This window comes from Brienomyrus brachyistius, chromosome 23, assembly GCF_023856365.1.
Source record: "Brienomyrus brachyistius isolate T26 chromosome 23, BBRACH_0.4, whole genome shotgun sequence".
NCBI lineage: Eukaryota > Metazoa > Chordata > Actinopteri > Osteoglossiformes > Mormyridae > Brienomyrus > Brienomyrus brachyistius.
This window is the reverse complement of record NC_064555.1, coordinates 4333449-4352121: the sequence shown is the minus strand read 5'-3', so window position 1 is coordinate 4352121 and position 18673 is coordinate 4333449. Positions and strand designations below refer to the sequence as shown.

The window sequence follows — 18673 nt, the reverse complement described above, 5'->3', positions numbered from 1 at the left end:
GCCAAAACTGTTTTGTTTAGTTACTTATGGTTAAAGTGGGGTTGGGGTTAGGTGGGGTTAAGGGATGTCATTGTTAGGGTGAGGGGACGTCATTGTTAGGGTTAGGGGACGTCATTGTTAGGGTGAGGGGATGTCATTGTTAGGGTTAGGGTTATGCTCATAGAAATGAATGGAGGCTCTCCACACAAAGATAAGAATACAAATGTGTGTGTATGTGTGTGTATGTATGTGCCCTGTGATGGAGTGACATACTCTGCCCCCCTGTACCCTGTGATTCCTGGGAAGGGGTCCAGACTCACTGCTACCCCACCCTGACACAGAACCTATGTGGACTGTAGGGAATTTATTTAGTTGCTAATATGTTTTTTCACTGGATTTACATAATGTGCAAAAATGCGAATGTCATCCATGCCTCAAGGAGAGCCGAGGCGAAGCAGGTAGATTCAGGCCAAAGCTGGACCCTCGCTGTGTCTGGGGTTGTCACGGCGACAGAACCCAGACAGGAAAAAGGGAACATTTAGTCGGACAGTTCCCATGAACCCGCGAGGAGGGCACAGCCCCGTCTGACGAGGAGCAGAGCCGGCCGGTGGCAGCCCTGCCCCGAATGCTCCCTCGGCATCGCCGGGGCTGAGCGTGAAGCACGGGGACACTTTCCCATCGGCACGGACGTTTCCTGACACAGACAGTGCTTTGTGTCCGACAAAAGGACCTCTCATCACGGCATGGAGGCCCAAGCCAAGAGGAACATCTGTGGCCTCCACAAGAGGGGAAATCGCTGCTTTCAGGGTTTGTTCCTGCTCGGTTAAGAGCTTCTGTGACGGGGGAAGGTTTTTTCTTCCTTTTTCATTCCTTGGCCGTCAATGAAACACATGTGTTGCCATTATTTGGGATGAATTAGCTGATTGTGCTGTTCGCCGTCCCTCTGAAACACTGTTGCCCACATTGACAAATCCAGTGAGGATTCTGCATTCGCTTTGTAAAAAGAATCCTATATCCTGTTATTCTTTTCTAGCCTGCGACTGAATAGAAAGTGTGGGTCTGAATATGGTTTGTCATATCCCCTTCCTCATTCCTCTTCCCTTTTAAGAGCTTAACCTGCTCATTGGAGGTTCCCCTGCACCCCTGATGAGGATGAGCAGGGGATGGTGTACGGCTTGGCGGATTAGGCCTACATGGCTGTGATCAGAAGATTGCTGGTTTGAATCCCATGCTCAGGAGAATGGTCACATTGTCTGATTGTCCTCTGTTTCTTTATGGCTAGAGGAGTGACTGTCTAGTAATTCTTTACAAGTACAGAAGTGCTTGTCCTATGATTCTTTGCAGTTATGGGAGTGACTGTCCCATGTTTCTTTATGGTTACAGGAGTGACTGTCCCATGTTTCTTTATGGTTACAGGAGTGATTGTCCCGTGTTTCTTTATGGTTACAGGAGTGACTGTCCCATGTTTCTTTATGGTTACAGGAGTGACTGTCCCATGTTTCTTTATCGTTACAGGAGTGACTGTCCCATGTTTCTTTATGGTTACAGGAGTGACTGTCCCGTGTTTCTTTATGGTTACAGGAGTGACTGTCCCGTGTTTCTTTATGGTTACAGGAATGATTGTCCCGTGTTTCTTTATGGTTACAGGAGTGACTGTCCCGTGTTTCTTTATGGTTACAGGAGTGACTGTCCCATGTTTCTTTATGGTTACAGGAGTGATTGTCCCGTGTTTCTTTATGGTTACAGGAGTGACTGTCCCTTGTTTCTTTATGGTTACAGGAGTGACTGTCCTGTGTTTCTTTATGGTTACAGGAATGATTGTCCCGTGTTTCTTTATGGTTACAGGAGTGATTGCCCCGTGTTTCTTTATGGTTACAGGAGTGACTGTCCCGTGTTTCTTTATGGTTACAGGAGTGACTGTCCCGTGTTTCTTTATGGTTACAGGAATGATTGTCCCGTGTTTCTTTATGGTTACAGGAATGATTGTCCCGTGTTTCTTTATGGTTACAGGAGTGACTGTCCCGTGTTTCTTTATGGTTACAGGAATGATTGTCCCGTGTTTCTTTATGGTTACAGGAGTGACTGTCCCGTGTTTCTTTATGGTTACAGGAATGATTGTCCCGTGTTTCTTTATGGTTACAGGAATGATTGTCCCGTGTTTCTTTATGGTTACAGGAGTGACTGTCCCATGTTTCTTTATGGTTACAGGAGTGACTGTCCCGTGTTTCTTTATGGTTACAGGAGTGACTGTCCCGTGTTTCTTTATGGTTACAGGAATGATTGTCCCGTGTTTCTTTATGGTTACAGGAGTGACTGTCCCGTGTTTCTTTATAGTTACAGGAGTGACTGTCCCATGTTTCTTTATGGTTACAGGAGTGATTGTCCTGTGTTTCTTTATGGTTACAGGAGTGACTGTCCCATGTTTCTTTATGGTTACAGGAGTGATTGTCCCGTGTTTCTTTATGGTTACAGGAGTGACTGTCCCATGTTTCTTTATGGTTACAGGAGTGACTGTCCCGTGTTTCTTTATGGTTACAGGAATGATTGTCCCGTGTTTCTTTATGGTTACAGGAGTGATTGCCCCGTGTTTCTTTATGGTTACAGGAGTGACTGTCCCGTGTTTCTTTATGGTTACAGGAATGATTGTCCCGTGTTTCTTTATGGTTACAGGAATGATTGTCCCGTGTTTCTTTATGGTTACAGGAGTGACTGTCCCGTGTTTCTTTATGGTTACAGGAATGATTGTCCCGTGTTTCTTTATGGTTACAGGAGTGACTGTCCCGTGTTTCTTTATGGTTACAGGAATGATTGTCCCGTGTTTCTTTATGGTTACAGGAATGATTGTCCCGTGTTTCTTTATGGTTACAGGAGTGACTGTCCCATGTTTCTTTATGGTTACAGGAGTGACTGTCCCGTGTTTCTTTATGGTTACAGGAATGATTGTCCCGTGTTTCTTTATGGTTACAGGAGTGATTGCCCTGAGTTCCTCTTGTCCTATTGAGATCTCCATGACCATCTCAGGCATTTCCCACAATATTATGTTTCAGTAAAAATATCATTCTGCTTTTTAAAACCATGTTTTTCTTTCTCTTGTAGCCTATCAGCATTTCAGTTTCCCAGAAATGTATCATTACCTACAGTTTACAGGTAGTTACGGTAAACATTACTGCAATGTACCTATTGGTAGTTAAAGGAGTTGGTTTTTATGTAGTTTTGTCTCTTCTTTAAAATAACAGTCAGTCAGTCAGTCAGTCATTTAGCGAGTGCAGATACTGATCTTCTATAGCAGTTTATTGTGCAGAAAGCCAAAGACACTCTGTCCCTTACGACAGAATTACAACAACCACTGCATCCTGACTGACATTCCCATGCAGCTGCTGAGGACCGCAGTGAGTTATGATGGCTCACCACTGGAGCGCACTAAGGACCCCCCCCCGCTCCTGGCAGCCATGGGATGGGCGTGTGCCTGAGAACCATCGGAGTTTCTGTTCCAGTGTCTTTGTGGTGGACTTTGTAATATTTCATATTTCATATTTCATGTCGTAACACACGAGAGCTGCAGAAACCTCATTTTCATGGTATAACAGAAAACAAGGTGAGGGTAAGTTGTGATGGTTTTGCTGTATTTACGGGCCATGGGGGGTCGAGCCGCAATGGGGGCTGCTCAGCGGTCCGGAGAGGGATGAACATGTTGTTCACTCTTCTGGGAGAAAAAGAGAAGAAAATCCAAGATGGAGTAAGAAGCTTCCATGTGAAGGGGGGGGAGCATCCTGAAGGAGGTTAAGGGGAGAAACCATCTTGAAGGAGGTGGGGGGGAGAGAAGCTACCCTGAAGGAGGTGGGGGGGAGAGAAGCTACCCTGAAGGAGGTGGGAGGCGAAGCCACCATGAAGCAGATCATTCTCACACTGGATCTCGTGGTTGGCACAGGCACCAAATCGACATGAAATGTGTCATTGCAGGATGGTCCTATTAGCCCTCAATGCCATCCACAGTATTATGTCACCAAACCCCCCCTTGCTAGCAGCTCAGCCGCTGGCCACACCATTACCTGTCTGCTCCACTAGGAGCTGCAGCATATATTTAACGCACAGCCTTCAGGTTGCAGTCTTTGACAGGCTCAGAGGTCCCGCCTCTGAGGACACACTGACGGCAGGCCTGCGGCAGTAAGGGAGTCTGCCGGCCTCGGTACTGACAGACACCTGCACAAAGGCGATGAATGGAGGCCCTTCTGTCATCACACGAGGAAGAACAGCTCAGTGTACTCCCACTTGGGTCACATTTGTACAGCGTTTGCTACTTTTGTTCACTGCTACCGTTCCCAGATCTGGGGGTCCGAATCCTGGCAAACCAGGAGCCTGGATTAAGCCCCCTGCAACCACATAGCTTGGTGGTATGGTCAGACTTGGATTAACTTCTCTGGGGACCCTAGGCTGACATGGCGGGCCAGTCGAGTTACTAAGAGAAATGAGAGAGTTAAAAACAATGTACCGTCAATGAGCTATGCAGTGTGTTGGCATTGTTACTTTTGCCGAGTCGTTGAGTGAGGCCAGTTTTGGTAAATCAGTTAGCCAGATTTAAATTAGCGATTTAATTTCACCGTCCATTTTTCCTCAGCTGGGGTCCCTGATCCGTTCGGGGACCAAGGCTGCAGCCTACAAATTAATCTGCTCTTGGGTAGATACTTCCTAGATTCACCAGTGGATTTGCAATGGGCGAGATGTTCTGCAATGGGTCCACAGAGGGCTATTGGACAGAGAGGGTCACGTTAAGGTCAGAGAGCTCCAGAATAGACATCATCTGTGGAAACAGGTAATCTGTAAGCAGTGAGATGTACAACCAGGACATCAACCGTGATTCTTCTCTGTGACAAATGCATAAGGTTCCAATATTGTTAATTGATCACGAATGTAGCCTAATGGTACCTGAAGTTATGACAGGAGAGACTATGAAACACAGCAATGGTTTGTTTTCAATGCACAGCTTCCAGATTTGCAAGCATGTAATAATGTGCATGTATATCAGCAGCTTGTCGGAAACCTGCAGACTTCCCCAAGAGGAACAGGGTGATTCCAGTCCCCTGCAGGATTCACACTATGAGTAACTGAAAGACATCAATTCACCTAAACAGCACATTGCTGCATTTTAGGAGGAAACCAAGACAAACATGCAGATTCCACTCACAGCGCCTGAGGTAGGACCCTGAGGATGGAAACAGCCAATCAGCAAAGAGGATACTGCTGTCTGTACAGGACAATGACTTCCTCCCTCTGCAGGCTGTTTTAGCCAAACAGAGGAGCACTTTTAGCAACAGGTTGAGAACAGTTGTGCTGCTCCAAGGAGAACTATATAAACTAAGTCTAACCTTCCACCATTAGACTTTACGGTGAGTCAGCATATGTTGACCGGGATGACCCACTGTCTGAATGGACCAGAACCACTCACAGAACATCCATTCCTTCACTGTACACCCTACAGTCCAATGCTATTCATTTCTGAGGAATTACTATGGAATTTCACTGACATTCTTTGCAACTGTTACTACTGTGTATCATTTCTTTCTGTTGACTAATGTCTAAATGTCTCCCTACTACTGAAAATCTGCAATTTCCTTTGGGAATTAATATACGGGGATTGGCTGTATTCATTAATTGCCTTCTGTTGGACTATATGTATAACAGATATGCTGGTGGAGGTTAATTCCTTCCTTCCACCTGTCCTTAATTCTACTTTCAGTCTTCCTAAGACTATCTTTTATAATTATTTCGTAATGTGGAATATAAAACCCCGAGTCTAGAAATTCTACGGGGTTAAACGCATTTGCGTGTTTAAAAAAATGACACAAATAACACGAAGCAGAAATGCAACAAGATGAAATGCCGCCATCTAGTGGCTCTTTGTGAAAGTTCAGTGGTCAAAGGATTTAATTTCCTCATAGGCTGACTGCCAATGTTCTCATCTCATCTCATCTCATCCATCCCACAACCACATTTATAGCAGCGGAGTTTATAGTCACAAGTGCGGCCTTTTTATCTTGGTAAAGAATTCTAGAATTCCAAAAACATTAACCGCTAACAGCATTTACGACTTGCGTATATTCTACCACAATACAGGTAAGACGACACGAGCAAGAAAGTGCGTTACTGGTGATTTAGAAGCGAAGAGAAAACATTTCTGAAAGCAACATGGAGGCCACTCCATTAAAACTGCCACACATGAGCTATATCAAAGTTTTATTTTTAAAATTTATTAGACAGGAACAGTAGTACAATTTAAACAGGAAATGTCATTTTAAGCCTTGAAACATAAAAAGAGTAACCTGACTTGTGGTATTCTGAGTTGGCAGTTGCCGGTTTGCATCGCTGTATAGTATCGTCACTGAAAAATACATCTTTTACCAGCTTAAAAAAATACGGCTGAAAAAACTACTTGCTCATCTTGTAGTGTTTTGCGTGTTTCGTCAATTTACAGCATAAAATCTGAACATAGTTTTAATTTATCAGATAGACAGAAACCGAAGTAAAAACAAATAAGGTTGTATTTCGGATAACCATGGATGACAAAACTGATCAAGAGGGAAAGGCTATGCTAAGGTTTGGAACGTAACTGCAGTCATATTCATTCATGTAAATCAACTACTTAAATAGCTATATATATTTTCATTATATATATATATATATATATATATATATATATATATATATATATATATATTCCTCCCACAGTGATTTTAAGGTAAATAATGATATATTCTATACAGTTTAAAATACATTTCATTTAAAGGGAGCTTTAAAACATTTTCTGTATCATTATAGCACTTCAATAGATTCACTGCATTTGAACAGAAATGGATGTTCTAGGTTTAACCCGACATTTTTTAATAAAATATGTGCTTGAAGAAATTTTAAAAAAAATGAGGAAAAAAACAATATATGCATCTAGGATAAAGTGAATGATTTAGATCAAAACATTAAAATCTGACAAAGACATGGACAAGCATGGTTGGACACTACATTATACCTGGCTTCCCATACAGAATTTTAACAGCAATTCAACAACAATTTTGGTTGGACAAATAGAAATTAACAGTCTTGATTGCATTTGGAGTCAAAATATTAAATAAACATCTATAAAAAAGCTTCCAAACTGGAAAAATAGTATAATTTTCCATTCAGATCAGACACAAAAAAAAAAAAAAGATTTCAAAGGAAGCAGAGTAGTAAGTGCGATTCTATGAGCCATCACTGAGCATTCATCTTGGATAGGAGGGAAAACGCCATCCTATCTGACATACACAACATACACATACAATTTATCAAATAATATCAACTGATTGTAGGACTTATGCAATAAATCTAAGTGATCTCTTTAAAGAACTTCATACATCATGATCGGTCTGAAATACTTTACCTGACGTTCATGTGAGCACGCAAGCATGTAAAGTACCTAATCTTGCAGACTCATCTACATAATTACCATATACATCATTTACAAGTATTGCCGGTAGTTCTCAAAAAAAAAAAAAAAAAATGAAATAAAAAGTTAAAAATTGTGCATTAAATAAACAAATGGCATAGCATACCTAACATGGTCTGCAGTACAACAGTGTTATATAGAAAGCTGATTAATATAACTGAGTTTAGCCTTTTTTAATGAAAACCATATACAGGTGTAGGTCCAGTATTGTGAGTTAAGCATTACAGCACCAAACTTCCATAATTTGGCAAATTCAAGCTTTAAGTGAATGTCAAAATGCTTTATAAAGTGTTACCTCTGATGCTGTGATTCAAATAAAGCTGGCACAAGACCTCCCCCCCCTTAAATATCTATTTGACCCCCCCCCCCCCATCCCTCAGCATTTTCAGTAGTTCGTTTCCTGCTAAACCTTGGTGTGCGTTCCACTTGGCACAACAGGACAGCCCACATTAATCCTTTTATAAATATGGCTGCAATACATTAGAGACAAAAAACAGATTTTTGGTTCCAAGACTTACACAGGGAAAGGATTAAAAAAAAAATCCATAAAACAATATTCACAACATCTAAAAAAGCTCATCTAAAGTAAAGGAAATCTTTCAGCAGACGACAGCCCATAATGCTTCAAACTTTAAAGTTGTATAGCAAACAGGTTCAACTCTGACAGGAAGGACAGAGCTTTTACAGCACACACAAACGACAAGGAAAAAAAAATTATACTTAATAAGACCATATGTCTGAATTTTCATAAATTAAATAATTAAAATTTCTTAAGATGATTGGCCTACTGTAATTTTTGCTGTACACCACCCTCACCTACAATAAAAAAAAAATACATCACAAAAACCTGATTTCATAGACATTTTGCAACCTCCTACGAGCCTCGGGCCCAGAGTCGGGAACATAAATGTGTACATCTTGGAGTCCCACGCTACCAAAGCCCGTTTCGTCACACACTGACACATATGCATAACCATGAATGATAGCACTTTGGAGTAATTGATTGTTTCCCAGCTGTGTTTGTTTTCTTTCTTGAACTAGTCCTCATCGAGGGCGGCTCCCGCTCTGCTGCCATCCCCCTCCTCCCAGTTGGATTGGTCAATCTCATTTGGCTCCTCCCCCTCGTCGGCCAGGTCTTCCTCCCCGTCCGCGGTCTCCTCAAAGTCATCCTCGCGCGAGAACTCCAGCTCCTGCATGGCCTCCAGGCCCTCCTGCGAGCCCTGGTGGGAGTCGGCGCAGTCGGCACACACGCCGTAGCGCCGGGACCCATGCCGGATCCCCACGCTGGCTGCCAGCATGAAGATCTTCTTGCACACCATGCACTTGTACTTTTTGTCCTTCATGTGCACCTGTAGGAGGATCAGCAAACAGACGCATCATTACCAAGTGCACAGAAAAGCCCCCCCTATGTGGGTTTCTGTTTCGACCACCTCAGTCGGCTGGTTAAACGGCTCCTTCTTCCGTTTCATGACGATAAAACGGAGTAAGCCGACTGTCTCAGCTTGAAAAAAGCGAGACACAGAAACAGCAGCGCAGGAATGAAACCTGATAGATACGACAAGCACAGGCTGATTCACAACGCGAGCAACTCCCTCAGGGAAGTGATACAAGAGTTTGATTTTTTTAAATTCAGTTATCGTTTTCAACTTTCTTTTGAAATCCAGTTGAACAGTTTAGGTTTTCCATGGTTCTATAAGAAATATGTCTAAAATAAAAAGTTTTTATATATCAAGTAATTTTATTTCTAGGGGTAGACAGAAAGTTGTAGAGCTATTGTGTGTCTAATCTTTGAAGCACCTTTTTATGAATGCATGTTACATCCTAACATTCTCAAAATGGACAAAATATCCATCCATCCTTTTTCCAAACCGCTTATCCTACTGGGTCGCTTGGGGGTCCGGAGCCTATCCCGGAAGCAATGGGCACGAGGCAGGGGACAACCCCGGATGGGGGGCCAGCCCATCGCAGGGCACACTCACACACCAATCACACACATGCACACCTACGGGCAATTTAGCAAGTCCAATTAGCCTCAGCATGTTTTTGGACTGTGGGGGGAAACCCCACGATGACATGGGGAGAACATGCAAACTCCACACACAATGTGACCCAGGCGGAGACTCGAACCCGGATCCCAGAGGTGTGAGGCAACCGTGCTAACCACTGCACCACCATGCTGCCCCCTGGGGAAAATATGTTCCAGGTATTATTAATGGTAAATTACAGATAAATAATTAACGTTAAAATATTTTAAAATGATAATGAAAGTACTGAACATTTGCTTTTATTCGTTTCAGAAGGGAAATTTGCAAGTTCTTTAGCTGTAGTTTCTTCTTACTCTATATCAGCCTTCAGAAGATATATTGCTCGTTGTCATTTATAGTTGCGGTTTCAAAATTACATTTTTATACATTTCAGCTAGTTTGTGATATTTATACAGTGTTTGTTTAGTTGTCTTTATTTCCACGATATCAAACGCAACAACGCTGCCTCGTACAAAAGCTCGTGTGTCGGCAAGGATGGCGCACGCCCATCGGCGCGGGGGCTGAAGGGGTCTCACCAGCGAGTGCCGCTTCACGTGCTCGCGGCGGGTAAAGAGCTTGCCGCAGATGTCACAGCTGAAGGAGCGCACTCCAGAGTGGATGATCAGGTGCCTCTTCAGGGTACGTCGGTGCTTGGCGATGTAACTACAGTGAGGACACTTCAGCTTGTTCTCCGTCACGTCCGAGGACTCGCCTGCCGGACAGAAAACGGGGAACCCTTATGTGGCGCTGGACTCCACAGACAAACCCACCTGCCAGACACGGGGAAAGCGCTCGCTCCCGAAAGACGGCGCGGAATTCCACGCGCGATAAAAGCGTAGGAAACGGCTCCCGCTCGCTCTCGGAAACTAGCGGTTACGGCTTTGATGTTTTCGAAAGCAGAGTGCTGCTGTGAGCAGGTTTTTCATGCAAAGGATGTGGGTTGAGGGTTTTGTGGTACCATTTGTTTATATGTAGGGGGGTGTGTGGGGAGGGGGGGGGGGGGGATACGTGGTAAAAAAAAAAAAAAGTCTGATGCAACGCTTCAACAGAAGAAAGTGCAGTGCTGCCAATAAACTATGCCACCTTGTGAAATGAGACAACCTAAGACATCTTTCCTTTCCAAGACCCAGGAATAAGAGGTTGGGTTGCACTGAACTGGGAAGGTGCAGTCTTACCATTCTCCCACGACTCTGCTTGGTGGGAATCTTGCATTATGCTGCACTGTATCTGATTGGCCAACTCTGAAGGGAAACAAATGCACAGTCAGGAAACTTTTGCCCCGCTCTCTTCCTGACAATATCGCTCCCTGGCTAAGGGGGCGTGGCCTAACTGACTGGGAACCATATTGGAAAAGATCACACTACAATCCAACAATATCGAATTTCGTCCACATGAGGTAACAGAATGGGGGGGGGGGGGAAATATATATACAGCTCAGATGAAGAACTGCTTTGCAATCAGTGACTCTACTTGACGCAGCCTGTTTGTGGGAGTCCGTGCAATAAGGACAGCCGGGTAGTAGTGGTACCAGCATAGAACAATGACGACGAAACGATAAGAACTTTTAAAATGAGGCTGTACTGCAGAGACGAGCCCAGATTTCCCAGCCCGTGACATCCTGCTCCTGCCAAGAGCTGGTGGTGGGGGGGGGGGGGGTGGATTATCAGGCAAACAGAATAAAACCCAACTCAGGATGTCAGATTGCACAGCAGTCGTTGTTCTATAAACCACCAGCAGAGGGCAGGAGCTTAAGGGCAAGTGCCTATAGGGTCAGAGAATGGGAGCCCTGACAGTGACTCCCTCTATCGAGTCAGGAGGCCTGCCTGCGCAGGGGCTGCACATTGCGCAAACATGACGGGCCTCCTAGAGCATCAACCCACAGCTACGCTACAGTAATAAATGACATTACAAAGAACGAAAATTTGCCGTTCGCATTAACGTTACTCAGACGCACGTGGAGGCCGACTGTTAATCCCAAGAACCAACATGAAGCGATCCGTAATGAGAGTTCAAAACGGAGGATATCCTAGGAAAATCTAAATTAGCATGCACTGGAGCGGCAGGGCACACTGCAACAGCCACTGGCAATCAGCTGGTACACAGCACAGGGGTGTAGGAACAGCACCAGAAACACGAGACAGATAACGCAGCCCACAAGCAGAGCAGTGTCAGGGAATGCGTGACTGTCCGCCATAACGGCAGCTTTTTCCTTTGCACAAAGCTCAATTTTTACCCCCCCCCCCCCCCCCCCCCCCCTCACAGATTACGGGAAAAAACCCAGTTTGTTCCAGGTAATTTGGAAACTTGATTCTGAGAACAAAAATGCGGCATTGAATAAGCCTACTCGTATGTGTGCCTGTAAGGAAGTACCTGCATTCTCAGAGAGGAACAAGAGGTCCTCCCTGGGGTAAGACGCTGTAGGCTGGACCAGCATGCAATAGTCGTACGCCTCCTCAGGCTGGGGCGGGATGTTGTAGACAAAGCGGCGCGTGATCTGGTTTTTCCGCCGGGCGCTGCCCGGTTGCTGCTTCACCTCCTTCTTGACGGGGGTGGCAGTCGCGTTGTCGTTCCACACGAACACGGGCCCCGTGCCCAGAGATTCATTCTCCGCCGATTCCGAGGAGTTGTCGCAGGTATAGCCGGAGCGGCCAAGAGGAAATCCCTCGCCGGCCGACATCTCCTCGTCGTGGGGCTCCTCCTTGATGTGGCCGCTGGCTTGGATGGAGAGCTTGGACAGGATGCTGGTGGCCCAGAAGTTACTGGGCTTCCCGTCCGACCCCTTGGCGTCTTTGGTGAGGGTCTGCCGCTTGTTGTAGTCCACCACCACAGAGTCGGGCGCTTCGTTCTTGATACTGATGTTCAAGGCGTCCTTGATGAACGCCCGGCAGGATTGCACCACTTCGGTCATCTGGAGGTAGCTGGCCACAGACATCACCTCAATGGCATTTTGGCTTGTGAGTAGGAGGTTGCCCGAGTACAGAAAGTCTAAGATAACAGAAAAACCCTGGACGGCAGCCACATCGAGGTGAGTTGTCGTGGTTTGGTCACAGCTCTCGTTCTTGGTCAAGCAGTAGAGGGTCTTAAAGAAACGGCTGCCGGCCACCAGAATGTTCTTGTGTGCTCTGAAGACCTGGCCGCCCACCACAATGCTGACGTCGCACAGGATGCCGTTCTTCCTCTGCTTGTTGAGCTCCTGCAGCAGCAGGTAGCAGTAGGAGTTCTCATTCGGCTTGTTCCTGTAGCCCTCCATCTCCTCCCCGTCAAGGTCTCCTGCCCTCTCCATCTCCTAGCACCACCACAACAACAAGAGCAAGAATGATTAGATGCCTGAGGGGGTGAAAGGAAAATGGGGGGGTGGGGTAAAGCAGCCAGGGGGAATTTCTCACTGTAAGGGCTGATCGGACAGGTGCCTGGATAAGAACGACAGCACGATGAAACCTGTGAAGAGCAAGATCTCAAAGAAAGACACGCTTTATCAGTAAGGGACGAACCGCGCCAAATCTATAAAGGAACTCTAACCCTTAATCCAGCTCGAGCTGCTCAAAGAAAATAACTCAATTACACTAGAATATTTTCCGCGCTGAACCGTTCCCATAGTTTAATGTTTAATGAACAACACCACTCCTGAAACAAACCATTAAAATATTTTATGCAGTAGCGAACATTTGCAAAAGGCTGAGAGGGGGCTGTAAACTTCCCTGCATGTGACGGTTTGAACAGAATCACAGGGAGGTTCAATAAGACACGTGTCCATCTTACTGTGAAGCCGCATTGGCCAACGTTACCCGGACTCCCAGATGTACCGCACGGTGAGCCTAGCAGCATTTACGCAGCGCAATGTTTCACTGGCTGGCTGAAGGTAATCTCCACCAATGACAGGGCGTGGAAAACATCTCACCCTGATTTGTAAAAACGGCTCTCAGCTTCCGTCGATGGACAGACCATAAAAACCGATGCTGATGATGCCGTGAATGGAACACGGACCCAAAGGTACTAAAGGCAAGACTGCTGTAGAGAACTGATCGGGACAGATTAAACGGACACACCAAGCCGTCGCATGGCTCTCGAAAGAGCAAAACTAATTACGCACTAATTTCTGTCAACAAATGCTTTACGCCCAAGAGGAATCGATGCAGTCGGACATACTGCAAATTACTAATAAATGTCATTCCAGGTAAGGCTGGGTTTGGCCATCTTCCAGGCTTATGAATACGCCTGGGATCTGACTGGAAATGCAAAAAAAATAAATAAATAAAATTATCACCAGAAGGCACTATGACACAGGTAACCGAGTAAAGTGAAAATGAACCAAAGGGAGAAAATAACTCAGCGCAGGTGTAACAGCATAAAGAAAGGGATCCCTCGGGGTGGGGTGGGGGGGGCACAAACACAAGAAATACATGCATCCGAAATGCCTTTCATCTCCACCCCGGCACAAACACCCGGAACTGAAAGGTAACCCCACGGCAGCTCCTGCAGTGCAGTTCTGGTTACTGTGCTGAGGGAGGCGAGCTGCAGTGAGGGAGCATCACAAATGGGGGCACCGGTCCCATTTAGCTCGTCTTCTGGAAGATTCCCAGACAATGCAGTTGTGAGGCACGCAAGGCCCAAGGTGTGGGAGGGTCGCCCGGCCGGGGCCTTAACAAAGAACGAGTGTGCAGGCTCTGATCCCGCCCTGGCATTCCTTTTGTACCTGAACACAGTCTTCCCACAAACGGGACACTAAATTCAAGGAAGGTTCCCTTCTTGTTGCGAAGCAGAAACTGGAGCTGCATTTTCGCTCAGCCAGGAAGTGGGTAAATAGCAGTTTGAAGTTAATCCACTTTGCCAGCAGACATACCATTTCATACGACATTTGTGCAAGGAGCACCCCCTAGCTGAAGGATGAGAGAAAAAGCTGGCAGAGAAGAAGACTGCAAATACTGAAAAGCCAGAAAGGTGCACAAGGACAACTGGCACAAGTGACATATAATATATATATATATATATATATATATAAAATATACATAAAAATCTGACAACTGGCATGAACAGACACATCATTAAACGGACCTTATCAATACTTAAAATGCAGAACCCAAAGCGTGTGACACAGATTAAGTTTGAAAATAATAGGTGGAATGTCAATGGGGATTTCAGGATTTTTTTGTTTAAATTTGTTGATACTTCAACGGTGAACCGTAGGAAAACACCTCAGCACACATCCAACCATTTATTTTAAATATAGGCGATAAACATTTTTACACTCAGACTTCACAAAATAAGCCCACTACAGTACAACAGATCAAATTATGCAAACCACAGAATATAATCTCATGACTATAGTATGTTTTTATTCTGTAGTGGTTTTAGGGATCATGCAGTTACTTTAGAACTCTAGCACTATAAGATATTGGAACAATCACTAGCTCCTACATGTGGTGCAGGGCTGGTCTTTCTGGCCTGTCACTGAGATGTTGCAAAATGACTACATAGGACAAATTACTGAAACCATTTCATTAGAAATTTGGGAATTTGGGGTGTTACACTACTGGCAAGAGATGACAAAATGAACATAATTATCTGCAAACTATTCACTTGGTGATTTACAACAGATATCCAAATTGCAGCCAAGAATCGCTTTTACTGATTTACACATTCTCATTATGTCATCAATACCACATATACATTTATATATATATATATTTATATATATATATATATATATATATATATATATATATATATATAAAATTCTTATTATCAAAAATTTCTGAGAGTGTGAATATTACAAAATCTGTAAAAACAGAAAATTAATCAGCAGAATTGGCACCAAAATGTGTGTGAAACACAGTCTTTGATGCCAGGACAGTCTTCTGTTGCTGGAGGCAATTCTAAGCAATCAGACCCGCTCACCCCTGCTAATTGGGGGTATATAACAACATTTAAGCTGATATATGAAATAGATCAAATAAAATCCATACACTAAACTATTCAAGCTTGTGCTCAATCTCTTAATATCTCCGAATTGACATTATACCTACAGTACACTTAATACACGAACACATGCAAGAGGGTGTAATTATTAAGATGGCAGAACCTGCACGCATTAGGACAGGTGATCAAGGGAAAGCACTGCATTCATCACACCAGACAGCGAAGGCATGTCATTCCCTTGAATCTTTTCTTTGCTGTGATGTACCTTGGCTGTCAGACAGCTTAGCAGCAGACCTACTGGTCAGTGAAGTGAATATTATGCTACATTTTCTTTACTATCCTCTTCAAAAATGGACTGATGATCAACCCACTTTCTCCACATTGCTAGTAAGGCTGGACGACCCCTGACACAGAAAAATTTTATGTAAAACTGGATTGTAGTGGCAATTGTCGCCCAACCCGCATTTCATATATAAAAAAAAAATACTTCACCTGCTGGGTACTCTGCCCCGGCTGGAGATGACCCACCAAACTCAACCCAACACAATACCACCACCCCCACTGCAAAGACAGAGGTCATTCAACACACTAATCAACAGAGGTGGGGGTGGGGTCCCAAGGCACCCCCCACTACAGGGGTGTCGTGTGCTCCACCGGGTGGGGTCCCCTAGACCAAACCCTGCCATTGTTTGACCTCTGCCATTAAAGGCTCCCTCCTGTAAGATAAATAAAACGATACCAACAGCTTACGGATAAACCCGCAGCTTATTCTGCATGTTAAGGTGGCCTGATTACAGGATTTATATTTAAAACAATACTGGATATCAGTATACTTGACAATGCTAATTAAATCTAAAAATTAGCTCGTAGTATTATTCACAATGAACATACAACCTAGATTAGCGCTATAACTAGCGAGAGGAGCTAAAGTCCGCTACTGTACCTGTAAGTGAAGCATTATTCTTGTCGTTAGCTAACAGGCTAACTGCTCTCGGCTTATATAGCTAACAGGTTCGGCCAGCCTGACTAGCCAGTCGGACAGTTAGCCTAATTAGCAGGACGGCTAATCGGGCTAACCGGAGCCTAGCTGGTCTTCTAAGCGAAATGAGCAGCGGGGAGAGGCGACGCGGCGCCGTGGAGAGGGGAGCGGGGCTCGGGCGGCCACCGTACCTGCTTGGCGGGGTCATTCCGGCCGTGCTCCGCGGACAGGTGGTGCCTCAGCAGCAGGGCCCGCTTGTAGTTCCGGCTGCCCCTGACCAGCTCGTCGCTGCTGGCACCGACGTCGCGGCACCACGAACAGGACATCGAACCGGTTTCTCGGCAGAACTTCAGCCAGGGAAACTCCTGCAGCCAGGACGCCTGGAAGAGCGAGTGTTTCTGCAGCAGGGTCTGCGGTCTCATTCCCACCCAGGGCTTCTTGGCTCCCTCTTCTTCCGCCGTGTTCTCCGCCTCGCCCCCGTCGTCGTCCCCTGATGCCGCGGCCGTAGCTCCGTCCTCGCCGCCGTAGTCGTTCCCCCCCGTCCATCCGCCACCTTCCGCGGCCGAGCTGGAGAGCCAGTCCTCCCCGCCGACCTGCTCGTCTTCGCCATCTCCGGCGTCCAGATCCTCTTCCTCCTCCGCCTCCGGCTCTGTGCTGTCGCTGACGGACCCCCCACCCTCAAGCCGCACCGCCGACGTCCCTTTGGCCCCCAGGTCCCCGTCCTCCTCCTGTTCCGGCCCGCTGCCGTTCAGGTGCCGGTTCGGCCAGGCCTGGGCCTCCCGGCGGTTAGCGCCGGTGCCGCCGGAGCCGCTCACGGCCAGTCCGCCTCCTCGAAAAGCCAGCGACCTGCGGTTTCTTTCTTCGGACATTTTCTCTGTAAATTAAAATGTACACTTCAATAAAAACTATGTATTCCTGCCACCCGAATCCGACGTACAGCGCACGGTGGTGTGTTCGGGATCCAATCACCGTTCGGTACCGACGGCTGCGTTGAGCGCCGGCCTCCTGGTGGGAGCAGCGATGGAGGTTATGCGGAAATAAATAAAGGTTTTAAAGGCATAATGAGCTCCGGCGCAGCCTGCAGAGGTCGGACGGCAGCGACTTTGCCCATAATGCACCTCGGCCAGGGACAGGGGGGTCACGGGCTGCTCCGGGGAAGGTGGGGGTCAGGGGAAGGTGGGGGTGCTGCGGACAACGAGAAGATTACGCGGTGGCCAGTTCACGCATGTAGATCTGTGTGCCCGCGCACCGTCTCTACTCGCCTGGGCAAATGGCTCCGGGTTCATGGCATTTTTTTCAGACGTACCTGGGAGTCAAAGTACAATGGACAGGTGCAGGAGTAGCCCAGCCGATAGACTGCCAGTGTGTATGAATGTTGAGGTGCGGGCTGGCACGGCCACATCAGCCGGGGTGCGGTACACTCCCGCCCATAAACCGATCTATATGTTTAAAACATTTATTGTGCTATAAAACAGATATAGGCGTCACATAAGCACTGTCTGTCAGCAACAAAATTACGGTTCTAATATGCTGCCATCAAATTTTCATGTTTTGATGTCCCTGGGAGCTTTTTTTTCTATTTAAATATGCACATAATTTCCCCCCCAAAAGTCACATTTAATTTTCCTTAACATTGACAGAAGTCATAAAACGGAAGTATACAATTTTCATGCAAGCATTTCATTCCTGTTAAAGGGTATATTTAAATATATCCAGAATTAGCTAATTATTAGGAATGCATAGGGATCTGGGCAATGATAGATCAATGTTGATAGTGTAGTTTATTTCTTTAGAAGAAAAAGTCCAAATACACACCCATCGTAGACAATTAATAGTCACCCCACCTCCGGAATCCACTCATAGGTGTGGCGCACAGTTAAACACACACAAACACAAGAGCTGTTAGGTAAAGTACACAATACTCCTGGGAGCTTCGATATTCAGGCTCCTTCTCACCGAGGTGGAAAAGTCCAGAATCTCCAGTACCGGTTTCTCCCAGGAGGTGGCACTCTCACCAGCAAACTATTTTAACAATTTCTAACAGGTATACTTTGGTCCGCAGTTCTAGTGGATTTCTCTGACCGGTACATTGCAGGAGTAAAGGAGCTTCTAATGATTTTACTAATGGCTGTCCTGGCAGATGTCTGAGAACACAATGGACACATGCTGTGTATTTCTTTACTGGTAAGGTATTTCCCCACTGGTTGTACTTCCTCCTCTGCCTACCGCCTTATGATATTTGGGTCTGAAAGCATCTTGATTATTTCTGTAAACAAAAAACGCACTTGTGTTTGGGGCTTA

At 45.7% G+C, this 18673-nt stretch overlaps 1 protein-coding gene across 2 annotated transcripts; it reads right to left on the bottom strand.

Annotated features, from left to right (window-relative positions):
- Positions 1 to 6193: 6193 nt before the first annotated feature.
- zbtb10 (zinc finger and BTB domain containing 10) lies at positions 6194 to 17496 on the bottom strand. 2 transcript variants are annotated; one of them, XM_048993950.1, is made up of 5 exons: positions 16564 to 17494; positions 11848 to 12763; positions 10653 to 10718; positions 10014 to 10189; positions 6194 to 8802 (listed from the first exon to the last, which is right to left on the bottom strand). In XM_048993950.1, exons 1-5 carry the CDS (start codon positions 17239 to 17241, stop codon positions 8491 to 8493), a joined length of 2148 nt encoding a protein of 715 aa, XP_048849907.1. In that variant the 5' UTR covers positions 17242 to 17494; the 3' UTR covers positions 6194 to 8490. The 2 variants fall into 2 exon arrangements, with proteins under 2 accessions (XP_048849907.1, XP_048849908.1); XM_048993951.1 differs by lacking the exon at positions 10653 to 10718 and having other exon boundaries at positions 16564 to 17496.
- Positions 17497 to 18673: the final 1177 nt, after the last annotated feature.